This window comes from Halichoerus grypus, chromosome 13, assembly GCF_964656455.1.
Source record: "Halichoerus grypus chromosome 13, mHalGry1.hap1.1, whole genome shotgun sequence".
Classification (NCBI taxonomy): domain Eukaryota; kingdom Metazoa; phylum Chordata; class Mammalia; order Carnivora; family Phocidae; genus Halichoerus; species Halichoerus grypus.
This window is the reverse complement of record NC_135724.1, coordinates 17,526,207-17,551,970: the sequence shown is the minus strand read 5'-3', so window position 1 is coordinate 17,551,970 and position 25,764 is coordinate 17,526,207. Positions and strand designations below refer to the sequence as shown.

The 25,764-nt window shown below is 47.2% G+C and overlaps 1 protein-coding gene across 1 annotated transcript in view; it reads right to left on the bottom strand.

The window, feature by feature from the left end:
- Positions 1-24,197, bottom strand: part of ATP8B1 (ATPase phospholipid transporting 8B1) — a 121,327-nt gene extending 97,130 nt beyond the window's left edge. Inside the window, exon 1 of the mRNA XM_036097509.2 lies at positions 23,841-24,197. Within this exon, the coding sequence (XP_035953402.2) occupies positions 23,841-23,869 (29 nt within the window). The 5' untranslated portion in view covers positions 23,870-24,197. The remainder of the gene's footprint in view (positions 1-23,840) is intronic.
- Positions 24,198-25,764: the final 1,567 nt, after the last annotated feature.

The window sequence follows — 25,764 nt, the reverse complement described above, 5'->3', positions numbered from 1 at the left end:
AGCTAACATCTGTGTGCAGCTGAATCCCATGCCATTACTCTTTCACCTCTGTGGTGACTTGTCTGGCAGGCTACCTAGAACTGTAAAGGTAATGACTGTAATGAGAATAATCACCTCAAATTCAACAGGCGCCTTTCTTCTAAGGCATTTATTGGTCTTCAAATACCATATTCATTAGGCTTCCCTCATCCTTGAAAGCTACAGTTTCATCACCTTCCCCTTGCAGAGAGGAAACAGAGACATGAACAGGTGAAGATGTGTGGCAAAGGTCGCCGAACGAGCCAAGGAAGGAGTTAGCACCTGTTCCACAGCCTGGGCTACCACCCACCCACACCATTAATAAGAGTTACCCAGAGTCTCCACCACTGGTGCAGGTACAAAGAAGTAGCAGAAGAGCAAGAACAAGCCCTTCTCTTCAGATCGGTTCTTGGGACTCACTCCACAGCTAACGCGGGGTCATCTTAGTTCCCAGAAGCAAACCACACACACACACACACACACCCCTAATTTTTCACAGTATGCCAGGTTCTTAGGGAGAAAATTCTAGAACAACCGTCTGGGACATTTTCTGATGAGGAGAGTTATTTTTATCTCCCCATTTCCCCAAAGATCAAGAAGCTATTTCATGATGGAAGTCTCTCAAAAGCAGCTCCTCTGGATGTTTTAAATACTATCCTGCCCAAGGCAAGTGGACAAACCAGATGGCTTCTCTAGGCCCAGTCATTCCACGACTTGTTTTTTCAACTGTTTCCTTAAGTGAATTTCTTTTCTGTTAAGTTCAGGGCAGAATCCATCGGCAGGAATGACGTAAATTTTCCATCGATTATGTATCAAGCATATTCCTGATTTCCAATCCAAGTTCAAAGTCACATTTCACTGCCTTGGTGTTTCTGTGTGGGGGCGGGATAGGTCTGTACACATTTGTAATGTACACATTTGTAAATGCAAAGACTATCTCTAGAAAGGTAACCGATAAACTGGTAAGGGCTGTTGACTTTGGGGAGGGGAAGTGGGCACTGACGTGGAAAGGGGAAGATTGACTTGACACTTTATACCCTTTCAGACCTTTTGAAGATTGTAGCATTCACATGTTTTACTTACTCCAAAAATTAAACTGAAAAACAAAAAAAATACATAGGACAACACTGAAGCTTGGGAGCTATTTTTGTTGGGAGTCCTTCATCAGAAAGTAACAATGATGATTTCACATGTTGGCTTACCAGTGATGCTTCGCAACTCTAGCACTCACGACAGATGGTGAGCGCCCCAACGGCAGGGGACACTTTAATTGGACCTTGAATCGGTGTCCTTGTATGAGTTACCTATTGCTGCATAAAAAATGACCCCCAACTTTAGCAGTTTAAAACACAAGTGTTATCTCAGTTTCAACAGCTCCGGATCGTGGGCCTGACCTAAGGCTCTGCTTCCCAGCTCGCTCACAGGCCTGCTGGCAGGATTTGGTTCCTCGTGGGCTGGTGGCTGGAAGCTGGCTGCTCAGAGAGCAAGTCAAAAGGAGGGTCTTCTTTGCACCCTCGCCTTGGAAGTGACCTCCCATCCCTTGTGCCATATTCTGTTCATGACGTCCAGCTCGACAAGGAGAGAGGTTGCCCAGAAACTGCAGAAACCGCAAATTACACTTATGAGAATCCGGAGACGTTTCAGCAGGGCCCCAAATTTGGTAAAAAGTGCCCTGAGACAGCTCGCATGCAACAAGCATGAGAGGTCCAGCAGTCAAATGCAAGCCAGGGAGCCGTGACTTCCCGCCAACGAACGCCAGCAGATGTGAAGCATTACGAGCACTCACAGAACTGGAAGGCTCCAGAGGAGGCAGAAGTAAAATTCAAAATTCGCTTTTAAAATCAAAGGGGTATCAGCCCTGGTGTGATATGTTCATTTTTTTTTATTTTGGCACCACTGAACACAGTGTTTATATCTTATTTGGTGGTGAATGATTATCAATGCTTAGCCTGTGTTATGCAATAAAAGAGAAATGAAACACACAGGTAATCACGTTAAGCATTCTCTTTTCACTGAGCCCACTGTAACTCACTGCATCATATAAATGCCAGAGTTCAAAAGCCAGCTCAATCAATTGACCTTTAAGTCCACATTTCTGATCCTATTTGATTACTATGAATCTCTATTCACAAGTTTGTCTGTCTATGTAAAACTGTCTTGGAGAGGTCGATAAATGGAGAATTTTTTTTTTTTAATCTGAAGTTGAGAAAAAGTAAAGCAAACAAGGCCATTTTAATCTTTTACTCACTTAACTAAATCCTTGAAAGGATTAAAAAATATTTAACTTGTCAATTTCCTTAAAAAGTCCTTTTACAATGAAAATGGATGTGTTCACAATGACTGTAAATGTAACTGAAGGTTTTACAGGATAGACTCCGTAAATGGCTCCCTTTGGCCTGGCTCCCAAGTCCCGATGTGCAGCTGTAAGGAACATCCTGTTGCATGTTGACATACATTCACAGCTCGGGAATTTAACAATTAGGAGTCAGATCTTATCACACTGCTGAGCGCTGGTAGGCTGGCTTCCAATTCAGAGCTGGGTTGGGGGGGTCGGGGGAGATGGAGAAAAAGAGGACTTCTCAGAAGGTGTGTGTTGGGGCGGGGAGAGTCAAAATTACATTGGCACTGTGGCTTTTCTTTCAATCGTTTGCCAACCATATGCAAGGCCAGAGAAATGATCTCATTTTACAACCCTCAAAATCTTTTAAGTTTCACATATTTTAGAAAGAGAGAGCGTGCGCATGCCTGAGAGCATGGGGGGAGGCGAGGACAGAGGGAGAGGGAGGGAGAGAATCTCCAACAGACTCCCCGCTGAGAGCAGAGCCCAACGCAGGGCTCAATGCCAGAACCCTGAGATCATGACCTGAGCCGAAACCAAGAGTCAGCCGCTCAGCGGACTGAGCCACCCAGGCGCCCCAACCCTCAAAATCTCCTCATTGGCTTTAGCCAAAGGGGTTGCCTGATGCAAATAATATTGTACACCATATATGTGAACAACTTATTTTTTCTGTGAACAGTTTTACCCCCAGAGAAGGAAGATGTGGTTTCACATTTCCTCTTCTCTTCTGTTTGCCCACACTCACCCCTCCTCCTCACCCTGATTAGGAAGTGATTTCTAAGCGGTCAAGAGTCAGGTCACAGTAGCCACATCCCTGACTCCCTCATGATCTGGACACAAGGCCCCTTGCTTGTCTCAGCAACGTGTGCACGATGCAGGGGGCTGGCCGACGTTGGTGGCACCACCGGGCTCCTTTGGGGTCAGTCAGCTATTTAGAATTCATAAAAATGGACTTGAAGTCCATTCATACAACCACTGCTGGTCAGTGGTCTGAATCTCCAGAAGAACAAAAGTGGCCCTTGAACACCAATTGGTCTACTTCAAAATCACTCGGGGAAAATCAAGAAAGGGTCTGACACAGGACTTTCTACTTTCTCAACCTCCCGAGGGGATTCTAATGCGCAGCCGTCGGGTCTGGGTCCCTGGTCCAGGCTGAAGTGAAAATATGAATTTCTATTCCTGCCAGTTGGTGATTTACCTCGATCACACCTTTACTCTTTCTTCTTGGGACTGTTTCACACCTGCCCGGAGAGCTTTGTTGAGTTTTTGCAACAAAGAACCAAGACGATAAAACAGAACCACCTAGTTCAGAGCTGCAAGGGATGTTAGGGAAAATCTCCAAACTCTTCATTTTTACAAGCGGAATCTGGGGCTCGGAAAGGTTAGGGGAGGGGAGTGCTGAACTGTATTTCATCCCCCCGGGCCTGGTGTCCCCACCTGGAAAGTTGTGATGGATGGATGGATGGATGAAATCATCAGTTAGTGAATGCCTACTGGGTTATTATAGACCCTTGCGATGCAGAGGATATCATGACCCTCAAAGGGAGAGAAACCGTAACAGATTATTACAGTTCAATTACGGGAAGTGCCACGAGATGCCAGGAGCTTGGTCCCTAACGCAGCCTGGGGAGGGTCTGGGAGGGCGTCCAGGCCAGGAGAACACTGCAGCTGAATCTCGAATGATAAAGAATCGTGTCCCTTGAAGAAAGGGCAGAAGGAGCAAAGGTGGCCTGCCCTCTCTCTAGAATGCTTGTGACTGTAAGATACTGCAGGTGAAGGTGCTTTGTCATCAGCAAATCACGACACAGAAGTGAGCTATGAGGCTGCACACTCGATCAAGGCTGCCCACAGCTGACGTAATCCCAGAACCCAGTCCCGCGTCTGAGTGACACTGCCCATTTATTTCAATCCCTTCCCCCATATGCGGACACTATGGCATTTCCATGAGCCCCGGTGAATTTTTGACACACTAAAAGACATCCCATAGAGGGCAGACTCTCCAGCGTCTACTTCCCTGGCAATTCTCTGCCTCCACTATGCATTAGAATCCCCCCCCAGGTGTACCCCACTTGGGTGACTCCTACCCTCCCATGGGGGACTCAGGCATCAGTACAGTTGAGCCCCCCAGGTGATTCCAATGTGCAGCCGATTTGAAGAACCTCATTTATTACAACCCCAAGAAGACTTTACACCCCCCCACACACACACACAGACAACTCCTCAGTCATTGCTGGTTTATACCTCTTAACGTAGGCTCCAGATAATGTGGAATCCATTTGTTTCAGTCTGGACTATGATGCAATTCTTTTAGGAAAACATTTACCCTCCGAATGATGACTGGCCTAATACTAGTTTGTCTTTTTTAAAGATACATAGGCTGATAGGGGAGGCAGGCGCTTGCCCAGAAGTAGGACAAGTGGCAGAGAACAGACTGTCCGAGCAACAAATGTGCTTTGGAGAAACCATAAAACAGATAAGGTGGAATGCAGGATGGATAATATTTAAGTGGATTTATACTCAACAAAGTACTAACATGCTTACTGTGGTCCTTTGACAACAGGTAACAGGATAGAGCATCAGGGCTCAGAAACAACTGTTTATATTTCTACTTCCTTTAGTAACATAGGAAGGCCCAGGTAATAAGAACTTTAAAGTTACCAAGTTACAGCTGGAAGATGCTGCCCTAAAATGAAGCCATCAGATGCCTCTTTGTGTTCCACAAAAGAGTCCAGAAGAAAATTCTCAGAGAAAACACGGAAGTCATGTCTTCTACCCTTTATCAAAGGGCACATGAGGATGGAGCTGCTGTTCTTTCGACAGTAAGCTGGTCCTGCCCATCCTCTGTGCCCTGTAGGCCAGCAGCCTCGGCATCATCCAGAGCTTGGGAGAATTGCAGAATTTCACCTTCCAACCAACCCTGAATCTACATTTTCACGATTCCCCAGGAGATCCACATGCACATTCATGTTGGAGAAGACAGTGGTCTACACTGTGGGAGTAGCCACTTTCTGGATCCTCCAGCGAAGCCACATGGGGGTCTCTCAGAGGCCAGAGCTGCTTTGGGCTCCATTTACTTTCAAGTATTTCCCCCACCCCAATTGAAACTGTTCATCATTTCCCGAACTTGGGGAACCCCTAATCTTTCTTCAAGACTGTCCTCCAGTGTAAACCTCCTCTTGGGAAGCTTCCTGAACACCCCTGACCTGAGTGAGTAACTCCTTTCTCTGTGCTCCTGCAGCCTGACATTTCCCACTTCCCTCCCTCACCCCTGCAGGCTAGTCTCCCTTCACTCACCCAGCCACCCAGGCAGCAACCACTCCCACTAATATCCATTCTGTCCACCACTGAGCTGTAGAGAGCAGGACAGATGTGGTCCCTTCTCCAGAAGCTTCCAGACTCAGGGAGCAGCACAGCAATAATCCCACAAGCAGATGAAGGGACGAGAAAGAGAGCAAGGGGCATAGCTTGGGAGGGACCTACTTTCATGGGGGGTGGTCAGAAAATGCTCTGATGAAATGCCACTTGAGCCCCAAAAGCAAAAGATAAGCAGTCCTTGCGGGAAAGAGCTTTTCAGGTGAGAAAGCAATAAATGTGCAGGTCCCGGGACAGGAAAGGGCTGGTCATGCTCCAGAGGCTGAAGCAGGACAAGAGTGAAACTGGCAGGGGGTCGCAGGCTGGACCTGCTAAGCCACAGGAAGGAGGTAAATGTTATCAGTGCAATGGTGAGCTACAAAAAATTTTGCAGCTGGGCACAGATGTGACCCAGGACGTGAGTGGCCGCTCTGGGCTGGGAGTGGAGACATCAGTTAGGGGACTCTTAGGGTGGGGGGGGTGGCCCAGGAGGAGGTTGGTGGTGGCTTGAATAAGGGGGTGGCAGTGGAGACAATCAGACAGACTCAAGATCTTGTGGAGGTAGAGGCAGCAGATCTAAGAGGTGGATTGGAAATGGAGGACGCAGGGCGCCTGGGTGGCTCAGTCAGTTGAGCATCTGCCTTCAGCTCAGTTCATGATCCCGGGGTCCTGGGATTGAGCCCCGTGTGGGGCTCCCTGCTCAGCAGGGAGTCTGCTTCTCCCTCTCCCTCTTCCCCCCACCCCCGAGCTAGTGCTCCCTCTATCTCAAATAAATAAAATCTTAAAAAAAAAAAAAAAGGAAATGGAGGTCGGGGTGGCACAATGTGGAGGAGGAAGGGGGTCACAGTTCAAGTCCAGGTGTCTGGCTTCAGCATCAGCTGGAGAGGAGTCGTTCTAAACCGGGGGGGGGGGGGGGGGGGGCGTGTCAGCGCTGGATGCGCCGTGCCTGCGCTGCTCTGGAGACCCACCAGCGGAGAGGACTGGCTGGCAGGGCAAAAAAGCTGGCTGCTGTGGAAACTCAGCAGGGACTGGCGTGTTAATGGTGCCGAAAGCCACCGAAATGGAGCAGATCCCCTCAGGGAGGCAGAAGCAGGCTGGGAGGGAGTCCCGGGGAACCAGCATTCTCAGAGGACTCCGGTCCGTGGTGTAGGGAAAGATTTCCCAAGCCCAGCACTGTACATTTCAGGTGGGATGCCTTGTTGTGGAAGCAGTCCTGTGCATCGTGGGATGTTTAGCTGCACCCCCTGAGTTGTGACAACCTAAAATATGCCCTAGGGCCCCAAATCGCCCCGGCTAATTAGGTTAGGGAAGCTTTTGCAGTCTTTAATAAAGCTGGTGCCTGACTTCGGTCTTGAAAGTTCACAGCCCGCCCAGGGGAAGAGTTCCACAAACCACTTCAACTTTCTCATGTTCTGGCTTTGTGGACAAGCACCTAGAATTCACTGAATAAAACCAGACCTAGTACTACGCTTGACCTTGCTCTATCTAATAAGAAACTATTGTAGTTCTACTAACCCCAATATAGTCCACAGATCTTGAAAACCTTTTAGCTTTATTGTCTTTTGATAATAAACACAGACCCCCAAACAGTGAGTGAATCTTTGTGTGAGCTGTTTTTCCCTTTTATGCAAATATTTTATAGCTCAGAGTGATAGAATGGGCTAGAAGCTTCGAAGTATCATTGGTAAAAAGATCTCCGATCCAAACCAAGATGTCACAAGAGTCCACTTTTCCCAAGTAGGAGCGAACTAAAAATAATCCCTGGTATTTTGTGGCATTTGCAAAGGATGGCAACAGGTACCAGAAGTTGGTGCTAAAAGAATCTTAAAATACCAATTTTTGTTTGTGACTATTTGAATAAGTAATAAGGTCCAAGGACATGGTTCTTCTCCTCTGGCACCTTACCAAAGGAATGAAGCCATAAAGTTCACTTGATCAGGCCACATGTGGTTCTTCTAACCCCAGTGTCACTAAGAAAAAAACAACCAACTTCAACACCTGCTCTCAGAGAACATCTTCCAATAATGGCAGCTAATTCCAGTGACCCTCAGTGTAGAAAAAGGCACATGTCTGACTCTACCATTGGCCTTGTCCTTGTAGAACAGCTACTATAAGGTAAGCCCTGTGCTGGGGGCTGGGTTACATCAGTGAGCCCTAAACAGGTGCTCTTCTCACGCAGGTGACAGACTAGTGCAGAGACAGCTAGACCAGCGATTACAATACAGCTCAGGATGGCAGCACCCCGGGGCCTACACCTGTCCTGCTTCTCACCTGCTCAAGGTGATGTCTGTCACTAAGGAATCTTCACATACCCTTCCCTGCCATGGCGGGACGTGACTTCAGAATCCTACTCACCAAAAACTTCTAGGCCAGTGGTCCTCAACCTGGAGCAGGTGTCAAAATCATCTGAAAGTTCTGTTCGGACACAGATGGCTGGGTCCTACTTCCCGAGCTTCTAGCTCAGTAAGTCTGCTGCTGCCACTCCAGGACAATTCTTTGAAAAGCAGAGTTTAGATAACTACCACTACATCAAGTGGAGTTGGCACGTAAAATAAAAGCTAGCCACCATCTCTGAGATGGCGAGATCTGGGTCAAGAATGGACAGAGAGTGACCAGAACAAAGGAGGGGCCCCTCACTTTGACCTGGGAGGGTGGAGAATCAGGAAGTCTTCGAGAAGGAAGTAGCACCTGGTCAGCAGGTGGGCGGGAGATGGGAGTCAAGGGCAAAGAACACAGCACACGTGTACATGCAGAGACCCTGAGACAGAGGAGTGTGCTCTGTCCTATTAGAATTCCAACTAAGAGGGAAATGACATTTCATATCAGATAAAGTTAGTAGAAGCGACTGCACCATTAACCTCAGGAATGAAAACATTCCTTTCCTATTCAAAGCAGTTTAATGATCAAATATATCATTGTCAGCTTTTTTTTTTTTTTTTTGCATTAAATGTTTTCCTCCTTAAACAATAGCCTGGGCTTTGTAATAGTCTGTCACAGCGGCACCTGGCTGGCTCGGCAGGTGGAGGGTGCGACTCTTGATCTCACGGGGTTGTGAGTTCGAGCCCCACACTGGGTGTAGAGACTACTTAAAAAAAAAAAAGTCTATCACATTGCCAGATGATGAAGTACGAATCACCCTGCCATTTTAATTTCACTACTAAGGATATGCTCAGAATCAGTCTAAAGATGGGACCTGCACCAGTCCAGGAAACAAGCAAAGAAATAAAACAGAAATCTCAGGGTCACCTGTTAAGTGGAGACTAATGTGGACAGAGCTTGGGGAGGGAAGGATCCAGGAAATTTAACGTAAATAGGGAGTAAGAGCTGGGAATTTTGCTGCGTAGCCTCTAATCTAAAAGCCTTCATTCCAATAATGTGGTCATCTAAAGGCTCATGAAACCTAAGAACCCCAAAAAATGTTAAAGGGAGTTTAAAAAAAAATCAAAGATCAAAGGAGAGATACTATTATCTTCGTCTAGTAAGAGGGGTTAAAATACAGCCAGATCTGGGAGATAACACAGATTCTGAACACTTTGGGACAGAAAAATGATTCCTAACAACTTAGAGCTTAGATGAATTCTAAAGTATACAAGGACTGGCCAACAGGATGTTAGGATAAAAATATTGTTTGAGGGGTGCCTGGGTGGCTCAGTGGGTTGAGCATCCAACTCCTGATTTCAGCTCAGGTCATGATCCCAGGGTCCGGATCCGATTGAGCTCCCCATCTGGCTCCTTGCTCCAAGCAGAGTCTGCTTGTCCCTCTCCCCGCCCCACCCCCTTCCAGCTTGCTCTCACTCTCATGTGCTCTCTCTCTCAAATAAATAAGTAGAATCTTTAAAAAAATATATTGTTTGAGGGCGCCTGGGTGGCTCAGTTGGTTAAGCGACTGCCTTCGGCTCAGGTCATGATCCTGGAGTCCCGGGATCGAGTCCCACATCGGGCTCCCTGCTCGGCAGGGAGTCTGCTTCTCCCTCTGACCCTCTCATGCTCTCTCTATCTCATTCTCTCTCTCAAATAAATAAATAAAATCTTTAAAAAAATATATATATTGTTTGAAAGATTTGAAGTATTCTCATATAAAAATTTGAAGACAATGAACTTTGTTATATAATAAATTCTAAGGGTACTCTAGACTGAAAATCATTGTACCATTCCTAAGACAATGTAGCAAACAAAATTTTACTTTATAAAATCAAATGTACCTTAGTTCTTGCAACGGTCACCAATATTTATGCTCCCTTAATCCTCTGACAAGTATAATTAAAGCATATTAGGCTTACTGATCTCCTTAGGACACATGCAAAGGAAACTATATATAAAATATAACTTCATCTGATAAAAAGTAAGCATAAAGTCCCACCAGAACACTGAGGCTGGGTAGCATGGGACACACTATAGATTTCCTTTTGTTATTCTGGCTGGGTCCTTGCTGGGAACTTCTTTTTCAAAACTGATGTAGTGCCTTATGGATTGCAGGGCTTTACTGATTTTTAACTTTTAAAAAAGAGTCTTTTCGGGGCGCCTGGGTGGCTCAGTTGGTTAAGCGACTGCCTTCGGCTCAGGTCATGATCCTGGAGTCCCTGGATCGAGTCCCGCATCGGGCTCCCTGCTCGGCGGGGAGTCTGCTTCTCCTTCTGACCCTCCCCCTCTCATACTCTCTCTCTCTATCTCATTCTCTCTCTCAAATAAATAAATAAATAAAATCTTTAAAAAAAAAAAAAAAGAGTCTTTTCTGGGGCACCTGGGTGGCTCAGTCGTTAAGCGTCTGCCTTCGGCTCAGGTCATGATCCCAGGATCCTGGGATAGAGCCCCGCATCGGGCTCCCTGCTCAGCGGGAAGCCTGCTTCTCCCTCTCTCACTCCCCCTGCTTGTGTTCCCTCTCTCACTGTGTCTCTCTCTGTCAAATAAATAAATAAATAGTCTTTTCATTTAAAAACGCTCCAAATTTTGTCAAACTTCAGTGATTACGTACATGAATGTTAGTATTATTTTTCTGTAGATTTAAATTTTCTCAAAATACAGGGGAAAAAAGCCATTTAAAATAAAAAGGTCTCATTTAAAATTTGATAAACCTTCTAAAGGGATTGATGGTATTCGTTGCGTAGACATAAAAAATACTTCATAAAGTAAATATGGAACGAAACAAGACAGAACCTACTGCATGTACCTGCCATCAGAAAAGCAGGTTTCTTTTTTCTTACGTTGTGTGAAAACCATTACTTCCTTGTACTTTGGTTAGATATGTTTTTGTACGATTCCCCCACTACATATTAAATATCTGAAGGGCAAGCACTATTTCTAACACAGCTATAGCTCTCTAAAGTCAGCATTAAAGTGAAAGTAATGGCCTTCAAAGCTGTCTTCAAGGACAGGGTCCGTTATAATCATTCACGCAACACACTGTTGAGTTCCTACTGCGTGCCAGTGAGTGTGTATTCCAAGAGGAACGGGAAGAACTCCCCAAAACATAGAATACGTGCTATCTACATGTGGGTCCATAGATATTGGAGGTATCCATTGGGACTGGTACACTTTAAGCATCAGGATTTCAAAAATCCCAAAAAGCATCATTGTTACTCTGACAATGCCTCATCTAAGAAACTGAGCTTGCTACTGCAACACGGTGGCCCCTCGTGCTTGTCAAATACTACAGACTACATCATAGGACAACGTACAGGGAGGCTGCCCATGACTGCCAAAGTGGCATGTGCTTCATTATCTTAACTTACAACTTGAAATTATATCTACCATGTAACTTTTAAAAGCTAGAATCTTATGGCACAGGAGACTGCGAAGAGTCATGGAATGACATCAGAAAGATATTCTATAAAACGTAGGGGCGTGACAGGAAGCACAAAGAAATGGGAGCTTTGAAAATTAATTGACACCACTGAAGTGAAAGTTGGGAAGAGGGTCCTAGCCCAGCTTCAGCCAGAGACCATCCACCCAGACCTTGCTTTCCCTTGTGTTGCTCATCTGGTCCATGGGGGATACCATCCATCCTAATAACCACCAAGTGAGAAGACTTCAAAGCAATGAAGTGGCCTAAAAATACAGTATGTTATTACTAGCCAAGGTCAAAGAACGGTCAGTGACTTGGCCAGATCTGACATCTCCTGACCCCAGGGCCTTTCCCCACCCAACACTAGGCTGTTTGTTTGTTTGTTTGTTTTTACAAATAATGAATATTCATCAAAGACCAGGTAAATAACACAACACAGCCATTTTGAAAGAACAGGAAAAATCAATCCTCCTCCCTCACAATCCCCAAATTTTAAAAAAATGTATGGAAGATCCAGAAGTCGTCAAATGGAATATACAAGTAGTCCTCAAATTGCAAACATCTTTGTGTTCCAAAAGTTCAATTCTGGGTAGTGTTTCCAAATAAAATGCAGGACATGCAGTTAAATTTGAATTTTAAATACAATTTTCTTTTGGTATAAGTATGTCTCAAATACTACATGGGATACACTTATGTTAAAAAAATCGTTCACTGTTCATCTGAGATTCAAATGTAACTGTGTGCCCTGTATTTTGACTTGCTAACCAATTTCTGGGTCATCTGTACTGCTTTTCCAACACAGCTGTAAGGTTCTGGAAAGAACCCTCACCTTGGGAGTTGAGGAAACACAGTTCACTTTCTAGTTTTTGAGACCTCAGGTAGGTTATAGTTCCTTCACTTGCAAAAAGAGGCCAGTAAATACATACACTACACAATTTAAATGCCCTACTGCCTGAGAAATCCTGTGACTTTATCAAGTTCCCATTCAAAACAAACTGACCCTTTCCTGCATCTGATAAGCATCTGATGTGTATGCAGTTGTCCTGAGTATTAGACAATACTGCACGGCCCTCCATCTCCTCTTCATCCATAAGGCGGGGCCCGTGCATCCGTACAAGTGCTTTTTTTGCTCAAATGTAAATGCTTTGTTGCTTAAAAAGGAAAAAAAGCTGAATGTATGATTTCACAAAAATCTATCAAAATTAAAAGGCGGCCCTGAGGACAGGACACACCAGTTTCATAAGCTTTCCAACGTCCCGGTGGAACTCCGGAAACCCACCTCCGCACCACCAGTTCCCAAAGTTATGCGTCTCCAGCTGAGACTTCTGAACCTATCAAAGCTTGACCCCTGGCCCCTCCTGGGTGTCCCTAACGTTTCACTCACGGTATAGTACGTGTCAGAATTTCTTTCCTTTTTAAAGACTGAATAACATTCCACTGTAGGGATACCTCACATTTTGTTTATCCATTCATCCATCAACAGCCATCCAGGTTCCTCTGGGGTCATTTTCAAGTAGGATCTCATTATTCTCTTAATAGTGTCTTATTTTCCTTTAAGTGCTTATCATAAATTGTGATTCTAAGATCAGTTTGTTTCATATCTTTGTTCAATCTTTTATTACATATCTAGTCCTGTCACCCCACCCGTAATGACCTTTGTAAGCTCCACAAAGGGGAGGACCATATCTGTTTTGTTCATCCTTCTATTAACCACCATTTCCTGGCATAGGCCCTGGAGCGTAGAGGGGATTTGATAAGTAATTGTTGAATCACTGAATGAAAGAAAATCATTAAGATACCAGAAGCCACTGGTCTTTAGATGCATTCCCAGATCCCGTGGACTTTGCATTCAACTGTGAACGAGAACAAATTAATGCACACACATGCGTGTGTGTGCATGACTGCGCACGCACACACACATACACACTTAGCTCTCCGGGCACAAACAATTCCCTCTGTAACATGTAAGTCAATCTGCTTGTGACTAACATTTCCATTTCCTGTGTCTTTTTTCAAGAACACATCATGTGCAAAAGTAACTTGTGTGTTCAGCAAGGAGAAGGAATTAAGTACTGATAAATGTTACAATGTGGATGTTTGCTCAGGGGCGCCTGGGTGGCTCAGTCAGTTAAATGTCCAACTCTTGGTTTGGACTCAGGTCATGACCGAATCCTGAGTCAAGCTCCATATTTAGCGCAGAGCCTGCTTGTCCCTCTCCTTCCGCTCCTACCCCCATGCTCTCTTGCTCTCTTGCTCTCTCGAATACATACAAAATCTAAAAAAAAAAAAAATTCTGCTAAGTAAAAGGAGTCAATCACAGAAGAACAGATGCTGTAAGATTCCGTTTATGCAAAATGCCCAGATAGGCAAATACATAGAGGCCAGAGTGGGAAAGCAGATTGGAGGTTGCCAGGAGCTGAGCCGAGGAAGGAACATGAGTGACCGCTAACAGGTACAGGATCTCTTTTTTTGGGTGATGAAAAGGTTCTAAAACAGATTGTGGTGATGGCTGCACAACTCTGTAAATATCCTAAAAACCACTGGACTAAACACTTTAAAGGGATGAATTATACGGCACATGAATTATATCTCCATAAAGCTATTTAAGAAAAAGACCACATGTTGGGGGCGGGGGGTGGCTGGGTGGCTCAGTTGGTTAAAGCCTCCAACACTTGGTTTCTGCTCAAGTCATGATCTGGGGGTGGTGAGATCGAGGCCCACCTCGGGCTCCATACTGAGCAGGGAGTCTGCTTGAGATCCTCTCTCTGTGCTCCACCCCCCTTGCTCTCACTCTCCCTCAAAAAAAAAAAAAAAAAGACAACATGTGGATGGAGATGGAGGAGGCCTGCCTGCACCTGAGGGGTAGCAAGAACTTGCCTTCCCAAGGAGGCAACGCACAGCAAGGGGGCAACACCTCTGGCAGCAGACCTGGCGGGGGGGGCAGCCCCCCCTCCCCTCTCGCAGCAGAGGCCCCCTCGCCCCGCAAACCCTGTGCATTACAGACCATCTTCCTTCCAGGAAAGGCCTCCCTGCTTTGTGCAAACCATTTCCTTTTTTCTACCAGTCCTCTCCCCCGACTAATGTAGGAAGACAGGCTCTGAAGATAAACAAAGGTAAAGCTCTCTGGACCTCGACTTTACATAAATATGCATATTTCTGAAGAGCCTCTTTATAACACAGTTTACAGCAAACTCAGATTTCCGATTGCAACCCAGGTCCTGCCAAGAAAGCTATCTTTGGCTCCTCTTTCTCTGCCACCCCATAGCCAATCCGTCCGGAAATCTCGTTGGCTCTACCTTTTAAATATATCCACCACTTTCTCTTTCGCAGAGAGCTCACCCAGGTCCCAGCCTCCACCATGGCTCACCTGGGTCAGCTTCCTACCTGGGCTCCCTGCCTAGGACCACCCCCGCCACCCCCCATCTCCGCACAGCAACCAGAATGACCCTTTTAAAATGCAACCAGACCACAGATCACGCTACTCCACTGGGCGACATCCTGCACCAAATGCCCCCCAGTCCTGCACAACGTCAAAGCCAAGGTCCTTGCACACCTAGGAAGCCTGCACGGTGGGGCTCCCCTTCCCGCTGCTCTCGGCTTCTCCTCCCATTCCTCTGCTCACACACAGGTTTGAGGAACAGCCAACCACCTGTTCATGGGCTTCATCAGACAAATCAGGAGCCAAGCACCTGCACATTAGGGCCTCTGCACAGAGAAATCGGTCCCCTCTGCCTAGGACACTCTGTTTCCAGATCTTCAAGGTTCCCCTTCTCCCTGCTGAGTCTTTGCTCAAATGTCACCTTCTCCACGCTCCAGCTGCATCCTGTTCTCTTGACCCCCTCCCCTAGGCCCCTCTACCCTGTTCCGCTTGCTCCTTTTACCCCTCTAGTACTTATCTTCAGATATACGACATCGTGTACCGCTTTACTCCCTTCAGTATCGACTGTCTCTCTCCCCTCTCTAGAAGGTGAGCTCCATGAAGGCAGGCTCTTCATCTACTGGATTCACCGACAGATGCCAAGTGCCTGCAACACAAGATGTGCCTTTTAATATCTGTCAGGTAGCTGGCAGGATGGATGAACGAGGCCTCTGTTTCAGACTAGTAGGCTAAGAAAGAGTCCACTCTGTGCAATGACCGAGAAGACAGGAAGTTCCTTAGGAGAAACCAAGAGAGTCCTTCTTTGGCCATGGAACTCGGGAAGGGAGACCAAGAGTTAACCAGGAGACAGGGCCTGGGCAAACTTCCTTCAGCTTCAAAAAGAGTATTGGTCCAAGTGATCTCAAAGGACACATTAGATGCTATTTATTCACCAAGTCACACAGCCTGAGGTTCTCAAATTGACCTTTGAGAATTTTCACCATGTTTCTCTATGTAAGGGGGGAAGCCTAAGACTGAGAAAAAAAAAAATTCTAAACAATCTTAATCAAGTTGAGCTAGACAAAATCAAGTATCAAACCTCCAAGAGATCAGTCATGTTAGCCCCAATATCCTTTTTGTGGCTGTAACGAGCAGAGGATAGGAAGATGGGAAATACCCAAGGATGGTGGTATTCGGGCTTAGTTTGAAGATTTTTTTTTACTTTAAAAAAAAAAAAAACCCGCTTTTAAAACATGCAAATTCTTATTTTGGCTAATTTTTCACAGTCTGAACATAAACTGAGTGCCTGTTGTTCTCTAAAAAATATAGATTAAGATGCCTTTAACCTAACAGACTGACATCTAATTATTTAAAAAGGGCTTCTGGTTTTGACCCTGCTATTATTACACATGTGCAACATGGGATAATTCTGCCATTCCACAGCCTGTGACTGACCTTTGGCCTTAAAGCTTACTTTGAAAACCATGGATTCGATCCTAAGGTAGAGATCAATCTATTAAGTATTCCATTTTTCAAACATTTAAAGGTTTTTTTTTTTTTTTTTAAGATTTTGTTTATTTCTTTGACAGAGGGAGACAGCGAGAGAGGGAACACAAGCAGGGGGAGTGGGAGAGGGAGAAGGAGGCTTCTCGCAGAGCAGGGAGCCCGACGTGGGGCTCGATCCCAGGACCCTGGGACCACGACCTGAGCCGAAGGCAGATGCTTAACTGACTGAGCCACCCAGGTGCCCCCATTTTTCAAACATTTAAATATCAGTTTCTCTCACATGCTAACCCTCCTTCCACCAAAAGAAAACAATGTGTGTTAGTCCAAGTCAGTTCTGGAGGAAAGTCAAGGATTTTTTTTCTCTACTACAGAATGTCCTCCCTAGAAGACAGCTGTGATCTGCAGAGGCCTCCAGATTGTGGCACCAGGGCTCCTGAGCTTTTATGCCTGGACAGGCAAGCAGAGTGTCAGCCACACCATGGGCCGGCTTTGTAAGAACTGCTGCAGGTGAAAAAGAGAAACGTGTCAGGCCCTTCATGCGCCCTCCACGCAACCATCCTCCCCGTAGCGCCACACGTTCTTATCTCCAAGCTGTTTTGGAGGAAATCGTCCCTGCCTATCTTAGCCACTTTCTATGATAGATAAATGTCACAAAACCGAAGATGATCTCAAAAACTCCTGTGAACAGATACTCATTTGCCTATCTTCATAGCAACATTATTCACAATAGCCGAAGGTGGACACAACCCAAGTGTCAACGGATGATGAATGGATAAACAAAATGTGGTATATATACAGTGATTATTCAGGAAGGAATAGGAAGGAAATTCTGACATCTGCTAAGACATGGATGAACAATGAGGACACTGCTGGGTGAAATAAGCCAGTGGCAAAAGGATACATTTTTTGTATGATTGCACTTACATGGGGTACTTAGCCAAATTCATGGAGACAAAGTGGAATAGAGATTATTGGGAGCTGTGGGGAGGGAGAAATGGGGAGCTATTGTTTAATGGGTACAATGTATCAGAATAGGATGATGAAAAAATTCTGGAAATAGAGAGTGGTGATTGTTGCCTGATACCATGAAGGTGCTTAATACCACTGAGTTCACATTTAAAAACAGCAAATTTTATCAATATTTTGCCACAATTAAACAAAAATCCCATGAAATAAACTTCTGCACTAAGGTGAGATCATGAGTACAGATTTTCACATAATCTCCACAATCTCTTCCATCTGATGAACCCCACACACTTGCTTTGCTTGTTTTATAAGCCTCCAGAATTTTTGATATAACATTTGCTAGTACCTGGCTTACAGGCCCACAAATTTATTCCCAATATGGTGGCGAGGCCAATAGTTTCCAGCACGAAACATACAGAATCTGACCCATCTTCTCGTGTAAGTGAATATTTAAATCACCCAAGACAAATGGTCATCTATTTTCTTATAGAGAACATTAAATGTTTCTTCTGGATCCAGGGGTCATCTATACATATCTCCAAGAATGGTCTAGTAGTTCACTGCATCCCAAGAAGACACAGTAAGAATCTGTGAACAAGTCACATCGCACATAAAATAAATAATGCATCCAACCCATTGGGAGCTCCCCCAACAGCAAGAACAGGCAATCGGAGACTGTGTGAGGACAATGCTCGGTGCTTGAGGAGTTCCAATGAGGATATTCCAGCTCAAGTTGAGTAAAGGTTGGAAAACAGATTTCAAACACTGTGTGCTCTAACCAAACAAACCTCAGCTCTGGTGGAACGAAAGCCACTCAGCAAAGAGACAAAGCCATAAACGACAGCCCTGTCAATAAAGAGCAAAGCTACCAGCCAAAGGTCAGGATACACATGTACTCGATGCCGAAGTGACAGGATTCTCAGTCACAAGAAGGGGAGGTGGCCATCGACACGGAAAGGCTGTCCCAGGACAAGGGTGACCTCAGCACCCACCCCCATCCCCACCCCCACCAGGAGTCAATGCCTTTTCCCAGACCGAGAGCAAGCCTCTGGGCCCAGCTCTCCCTTCTTGAATGCCAATTCACTAGCCTGGAGACTGATAATGAACACAGAGCTTCAGAGCTGGAATTGGGCTGGGCCCACCATCGCCCCTTGCAAAGAGGGACAACATCCAGACCAGAGGGAAAGGGAACACCGGGGCTACGTTCTTACCAAAGAAGGAAAAACAAACCAACCAACCCATAACTCAGGCCCTCTGCGACCCTCAGAGGTTTCAGTGAAGCAGGGAGGTAATCCCCAGGACAGTGCTGGAGAAGAGATCCTCAAGGTATTTTTTAAAAGGATGAATGAATCGGATTGTATCAAGGGTCTCTGATTAGTACTGCTTACTAGGCGCCACAAATGAGAGACACTCGCACAGAGCGCGGATCCTTTCAGGAAGACTCAAGTTCCAGAAACTCCTGAGTTTTGAACACGGAAGAGTAATTTTTTTTTTTTAATGGAAGTACAGAGGCCAAAGGAAAAGAGATAGGAGGTGGGGGGTAAAGGAGACACATAAGTGTTCTGTATGTCCCAAAGGCCTCCACCGACCCAGCACCTCATGGCTGTGACTGAGTGGGCATGTCCCTAGGCCACCAAGGACTGTCGAACTTCATGCTGTCCCCAGACATCTATGCCCCAGAAGTCAAATCCTGGATGTGGAGGTTCAGAATCTGCCCCCTACCCTAGGGGACTCTTTCTTACCAAAGCTTGGTGCAAATAGTCACCTACGTTTGCTAAATAAATGCCAACATGCAAAGTGATTCCTGTTTCCTACGAAGTCTAGGAGAAAGGCAATTGCTGGATGAGCAATAATTATTTACTGAGCAATACCAACAACAACACAACAGTAAAACAATTTTTTGAGAGAGAGAGAGAGAAGAGAGAATACAAGTGTGGGGAGGTGGGGGGAGGTTCAGGGAGGTGGGGAAAGGAGAGGGAAAGAATCTTAAGCAGACTCCATGGTGAGTGTGGAACCCTAGGTGGGGCTCGATCTCACGACGCTGAGATCGGGACCTGAGCCAAAACCAAGAGTTGGACACTTAACCAGCTGAGCCACCCAGGCGTCCCAACACAACAGCAGTATTAATGACTACGTCTTATTGAGCTCTGTGCCAAGCCAAATTTAGCTAGATTCAATCTCTTATTTGGAACTCATCACACAACCTTGTGAGGTACTGTTTATTATTACTATTATTATTATTATTATTATTATACCATTTTACAGATAAACTGAAGCTAGACGGATTAAGTAACTTGCCCTAGGTTATACAGCTAAGAAAGCTGTGAGACCTGGATTCCAAGCTAGGTCAAAGGACTCCAAAGCACGTGTCACCAACCTCTATTTTACTGCTGCCTCTGGGCTCTGGGGGCCCTGGGATCAGTTATTGAACATACCTCCTATTGTGTGTGTTTGGGAAACAATGTATTTAAAAGTACAATGCATTTAGAAGTATTAGGGAGAGGACGAATGTATTCTTAGGTGATCAGATGATAATTTCTCTGTTTTCTAAGAACAAGAAACAAGACTATTTTATATATACACGCTTTCTAGACTCTTCCTCCACTATGCCAGGTCTTCCGTAACACAAGACCTCACAAGATCTTAGATTGGGCATTCTTTTTAGTTGGGCATTCAGGAGTAACTTGGTTAACAAAATAAAGGATAAGCTATCTTCTTTTTGTGTTATTAAAACTCCCTGGCAGCAAATTAATTTTTACTTAATAAGTAACAAAACACCTACAGGTGTTATGAATACAATTAAGCTAATTGAACGATGCCAACACATACCTGAAAACTCACACAACCCCCCCCACACACACACACACAGAAACTTCCCAGGAGAGGGATCTAGAAGCAAATACAGAAGCAAATCTAAAATTATGTGCTTAAGGGACTTAAAAACACCTTTCTTTAGACATACATGACATGAATGGACCCCACAAAACTTGTTCTGGTAACTAAAAAGCAAGTTCCTCTGCATTCATAAGAGAAAACATAAATAGTAGATTCAAATCTCTCTAGAGTTATAAGGATCACCTGGACTTCATGAATGTCGTTTATGAAAAACTGAAAAGGAATTCAAACCAGCAAGGCAATAAAATATTAAAATACACCAAACAGGGGCGCCTGGGTGGCTCAGTTGGTTAAGCCTTTGGCTCAGGTCATGATCCCAGGGTCTGGGATGGAGCCCCACATTGGGCTCCCTGCTCAGTGGGAAGCCTGCTTCTCTCTCTCCCTCTGCCTTTCCCCCCTGCTTGTGCTCTGTCAAATAAATAAATAAAATCTTTAAAAAAAAATACACCAAACATCTGGGCATTATACTACTTCTAAAATAGCAGAAAGAACACAAGAACACCTGTGTATAAGGGACATTCACCTGTTCTCTCATTTAATTCTCTCAACAACCAAAGGAAGTTGATCATATCGTTTTTTGGGTAAACTGAGGTTCAAAAAATTTAGGAATTTACCTAAGGTTAGACAATTTAAAAAGTAAATATAGGGTGCCTGGGTGGCTCAGTCAGTTAAGCGTCTGCCTTCAGCTCAGGTCATGATCCCAGGGTGCTGGGATCGAGTCCCACATTGGGCTCCCTGCTCCGTGGGGAGCCTGCTTCTCCCTCTGCCTCTGCTGCTCCCTGTCTCTGTCTCTCATGAATAAATAAAGAAAATCTATAAAAATAAATAAGTAAACACAAATAAAAAATAAATATAATAAAAAATTATAAAAATCAAATACAATTTAAAATAAGTAAAAGAACTGAATGAAACCTGTGGGAATCTAAATCCATAGGTTTTGCACTACTCCTTGCTTTTCAAAGATAAGGAAAGGAAGGCAGGCAGGAAAGGCAGGCAGACAGGGAGGGAAAGAAACCCCTTATAGCAGGAGCTGATGGGTGCATGAATGCTAAGATCCCAAAGACTGAAATCCAGGGGAAACATGGGAGCCGGTATTAAACTTGCCTTAAGTCCGCAGACTTTTTTGTTAAGCCATTTGCTTTACCAAATCATTATTTTATTTATTTAAAGATTGTATGTATTTATTTGAGACAGCACCAGCGGTGGGGAAGGGGACAGAAGGAGAGTGACAAGCAGGCTCCACGCTGAGCACAAAGCCCCACGCGGGACGCGATCCCAGGACCCTGAGATCATGACCTGAGCCGAAGTCAGATGTTTAACCCATTGAGCCACCCAGGCACCCCACCAAATCATTATTTTAAAGTCTCAATTTAGGGGCGCCTGGGTGGCTCGGCCGGTTAAGTGTCGGCCTTGGGCTCAGGTCATGATCTCAGGGTCCTGGGATCGAGCTCCACATCGGGCTCCCTGCTCAGCGGGAAGCCTGCTTCTCCCTCTCCCTCTGCCTGCCACTCCCCCTGCTTGTGCTCTCTAATAAATAAAATCTTTCAAAAAATTTTTAAAAAATAAAGTCTTAATTTAAAAATTAAAAAAAAACACACACCTCCTAGTTCCATCACTAACAAGAATAAGTGCACACTGGCATGCATTTTCCTTTTTTTTTTTTTTAAGATTTTATTTATTTATTTGACAGAGAAAGAGTTCACAAGCAGGGGGAGAGGCAGAGGAAGAGGGAGAAGCAGACTCCCCGCTGAGCAGGGAGCCCGATGCGGGGCTCGATCCCAGGACCCTGGGATCATGACCTGAGCCGAAGGCAGACGCTTAACCGACTGAGCCACCCAGGTGCCCCTGGCATGCATTTTCCTTAAAATAAAGGCCAGAAAGGAAGTTTGAAAAGGGCCAAAGCTGCTTTCACCCAGATGGCATCTGTGTTCACCAGTATTAAGCTACAGGTGCCTTGTTTGGCCCTCAATAACAGACACACAGAATCACCAAATATCACCAAAGCACAGCCACCAGCAAGTGGCAAAAGAAGAAAGTGGTTAAGGTTTCTTACCTAAAACTACAACCAGGAAGCCTCCACTACATAATGAAAGTCATTAAGAAAATTCAGGGAGTAATTGCAGGCAGACTTCTCCCCCAGAAAGGAATCAGCTAATAAGCATTAATTATCTTTTGCAAGGTAAAAATATTTATAGTAGGTTCACATAAAGCCTTCTCCAATAGGCTCCACATTAATGAATGGCATTTTAGGTCTAACACAAAAGTGCTCCCGAGACGATGGAAATTAGAACTTTTACTTCACATTTTGTGTTTCCTCTTTTTTATATGCTCTCGTATTGACCATCACTGGAGATTTTATCACACATTTTCAGTTTTTGTTCCTAAAAGCAGTCAACCTTCGTCCATAACCTAGTGTGTGCCTGGTGATCTTCAGGCACGTGGCCTGGGTCGTCTCCTGGAATTCTCAAGGAGTAGAGGCAGAAATCTGAAGGCAACGCAACCAGGAAGATGGGAGAGAATCTTTTCTCAAGCCAACCGGGCGGGCAGTTTCTGGCAAGGGAGCTCGGCGGCGTCCGGCGCTGAACTGGGACTTGGGGTCGGCCTGGGGGCACCGCGGGCAGGCCAGAGGGGTCAGGTGGGGTTGAGGGGCACTCGCGGGGCGGAAATGCGGCCCCGGGGCCCGACTGGCGCGTGCCAACCCCCCTCCCCCGTTCCGCATTCCCTCCGCACTCTCGTCCTCCCCCTACAGCTGTGGCGAGTCTGCGTTCCGGGACCAGGCGCGCACATCCCCTCGGAGAAGTTGGGCAGACAGCTGAAGGCTCTTCTTTCCCTTGGGGATGCGTGGGCAAGTGGAGGGTTAAAACACTCGCCATTCTCTGCAACCCCCGTCCGGACAAGTTGCCGCTCCGCACGCACAGCGGCGAAATGACAGCGCTGGGCATCATACTGGGGAGGGAAGGACATGGCCCGTGGCAGTGCCACGGGAGCTGGCGGAGACGAGCCTACCATCACCAGGAAAAGTGCCCCTCTTCCCCCATCACCTCCCGACCTGCGTTAAGGCTCACGGAAGACGTCAGGAGGGTACCTGGTCCTGCAGCAGGCGCCCTCCATCCCTCCCCGCAGGTGCGCCAGGTCCATTAGGTCCTAAGGTCTTTTTCAGACACGTTGGCATCGGCTCCCAAAGGGGGCCCCAGCAGAACTTAGCCACGGGAGGCTTCTAGACGGGCGGCAGACACTGCAGGGAAGCCAACGGAACTGCCCCCCAAGGGCCTGCGAGTCCTGCCAGGCTCGCCCCTCAAAGCTTAACCCCAGACATGTGCGTGGCAAACCCAAACAACCCAAACGCCACCTGCGAGTTCCCTCTCCTCCCGGCAAGTGAAACCTCCTGGACGTCTCCACAGCGCTGCCTCCCCGGCCAGCTGTGCCTCCCCATCCCCGAGGCCGCGAAGTTTCCTGGCCCCCACCTAAATCCCACCGCTGCGGGCTCGGGAGCCGGAGGGCGCGGACAGCTGCTGCCACCGCATCCCGGGAGTCCGCCCGCTCCGGGGCGGCCAGAGGACCTGTGGGAGACCGCGGGATCGGCCGGGTGGGGAAGGCTGGGGGCCCCGCGCCGCGCCCCTCCTTACCTGGCGCTCTCTGGCCCCCGCTGGGACATCCGCCGGGTGCGCGCCCCTCCGCGCGCTCGCTGCGCACCTGGCCGCCGCCGCCGCCAGCGCCTGGCCCCAGCCCGGCAGCCGCGCTAGCGCTTCATGGCGCACGGGGGCTGGCCCGGGGCCCCGGGAAGCGTGTCCAGTTGGCGGCGGCTCCTCTGGCTCTCGCCTGTCGCCAATGGCTCCCCGCCTTCCCCCGCCCCGCGTCCGTGCGCCGGTCCTCGGCAGCCGCCCTTTTCCCTCCGCACCCCCGGACCGGCCAAACTGGTTTCTCCGCTCCGGGGTGGTGCCTCCAGTCTCTCTCCGGCAGCCGCGGCTGGGGCTGGGGCTGGGGCTGGGGCTGGGGGCGGGCCCGGCCGTCTGCCCTCCCTTTGTCCCTCCCGGGGGCGGAGAGGGGCTGGACCGGGAGCCCCTGGGCGGGCACACCAGGCCCAGGTCCGGCCCCGCGCCCTCCGTGCGCCCTGGCGGCAGGTGGGCGCCCCGGCCGTCCCCTGAGCGCGTCCCCGGCCTCGCCCGGCCCGCGACCCGGCAGCTGCGGTCGCTGTCGGCTCCTCGGGCGCTCCCGCCTCCCTGGGGGCCGCGCTCGCCACCCCGCCCCACCGTCCCCGCGTCACTTTCCCGCCGCCCTCGGCCGGCCTGGCCGCCACCCGGCGTCGGTGACCGCGCCAGCCGGGAAAGCTGGCCGCGCCGCGGCTCGCCTGGGACCTGACCTCCCTCGGTAAGGGGAGCTGGACACCCTCGAGGCCAAGTCACGTTCCAGGACCGGACACCGAACGCGCGTCGCGGTTCACCGCGCGGAGGGTGGGGAAAGGGACTACGCCAAAAGACCTGAAGAAACTTATTCTGTAGTGGCAGCAAGCAGGCTTTCTGCTGAGACCACACTCCTTCGCCTTTAGGGGGTTGGGGTCAAAGCGGCCAAGGTGCCGCAGGTGAAATGGCACGCAGTAGCTGGAAATTTGGGGCACGCGTGCGTGGTCGCTGGGCTGGTGTCTGGGCTTGTGAATCGTGCCTCCTCAACACTATATACAGAACACTCTTTACACTGGAAACTCCGTTCAGCAGAATTTTATTGCTCACCCACAATGGAAGAGGCTCTAAAGAGAATGGAGTAAAGTCAAAAATGAATCAAAGAGTTTGCTTAAAATGTAATAGAGAAGATAATATTCCTAGATAAATATCTAGTTACCTGCAGATCAGAGAGGTTCAGGTCATTGGCCTGAGAGTTCAGATGCCCACTTGGGGGCTTAAGGAAGACTTCTCTGAGGAGGCCATGCTTAAGATGGGGCTCAGAGATCCACACTTTTAGGGATCAGAGTTGGGTGGAGAGGATATTCAAAGAATAGCCCACTATTTGATCTCCAGGTACATGAAAGATTCAACTGATATTGTTAAACCCTAAACTGCCCTGAGTTTCTTTTTCATTAGACACACTTGATTTTTTTTAAGTAATCTCTATGCCCAACGTGACCTTTGAACTCATGGCCCCGAGATCAAGAGTCACACACTCCACCCACTGGACAGCCAGGCACCCTGTCACACTTGACTTTTGAGCAAGTGGGCTGGTCAATCATTTAATCTCTCTGGGCCTCAGTTTCCTCACTGGATTGGATGATCTCAAATGGTTCCTTCCATTTTCTGAACCCAACAGCAGAGCAAAGGTACAGAAGCCAGAAAACACAGGGACCAGTGAGCAACAGTGGGGAAGACAGTTGGCTGACAGCACAGTGGTTATCCATAAGGCTGGAGAGGAAACTGGGGCCTAGAAGCCTGGGGAGGCAGGTTACGGAGTCTGGGCTTCCTTTTGACAGCACTTGGAAACCATTGAAAGTTTATGATCACAGCTGTGACACGATCCAGGTTGTGTTTTAGGGAAAGTAACAGGACTAGTTTGAAAGAAGAC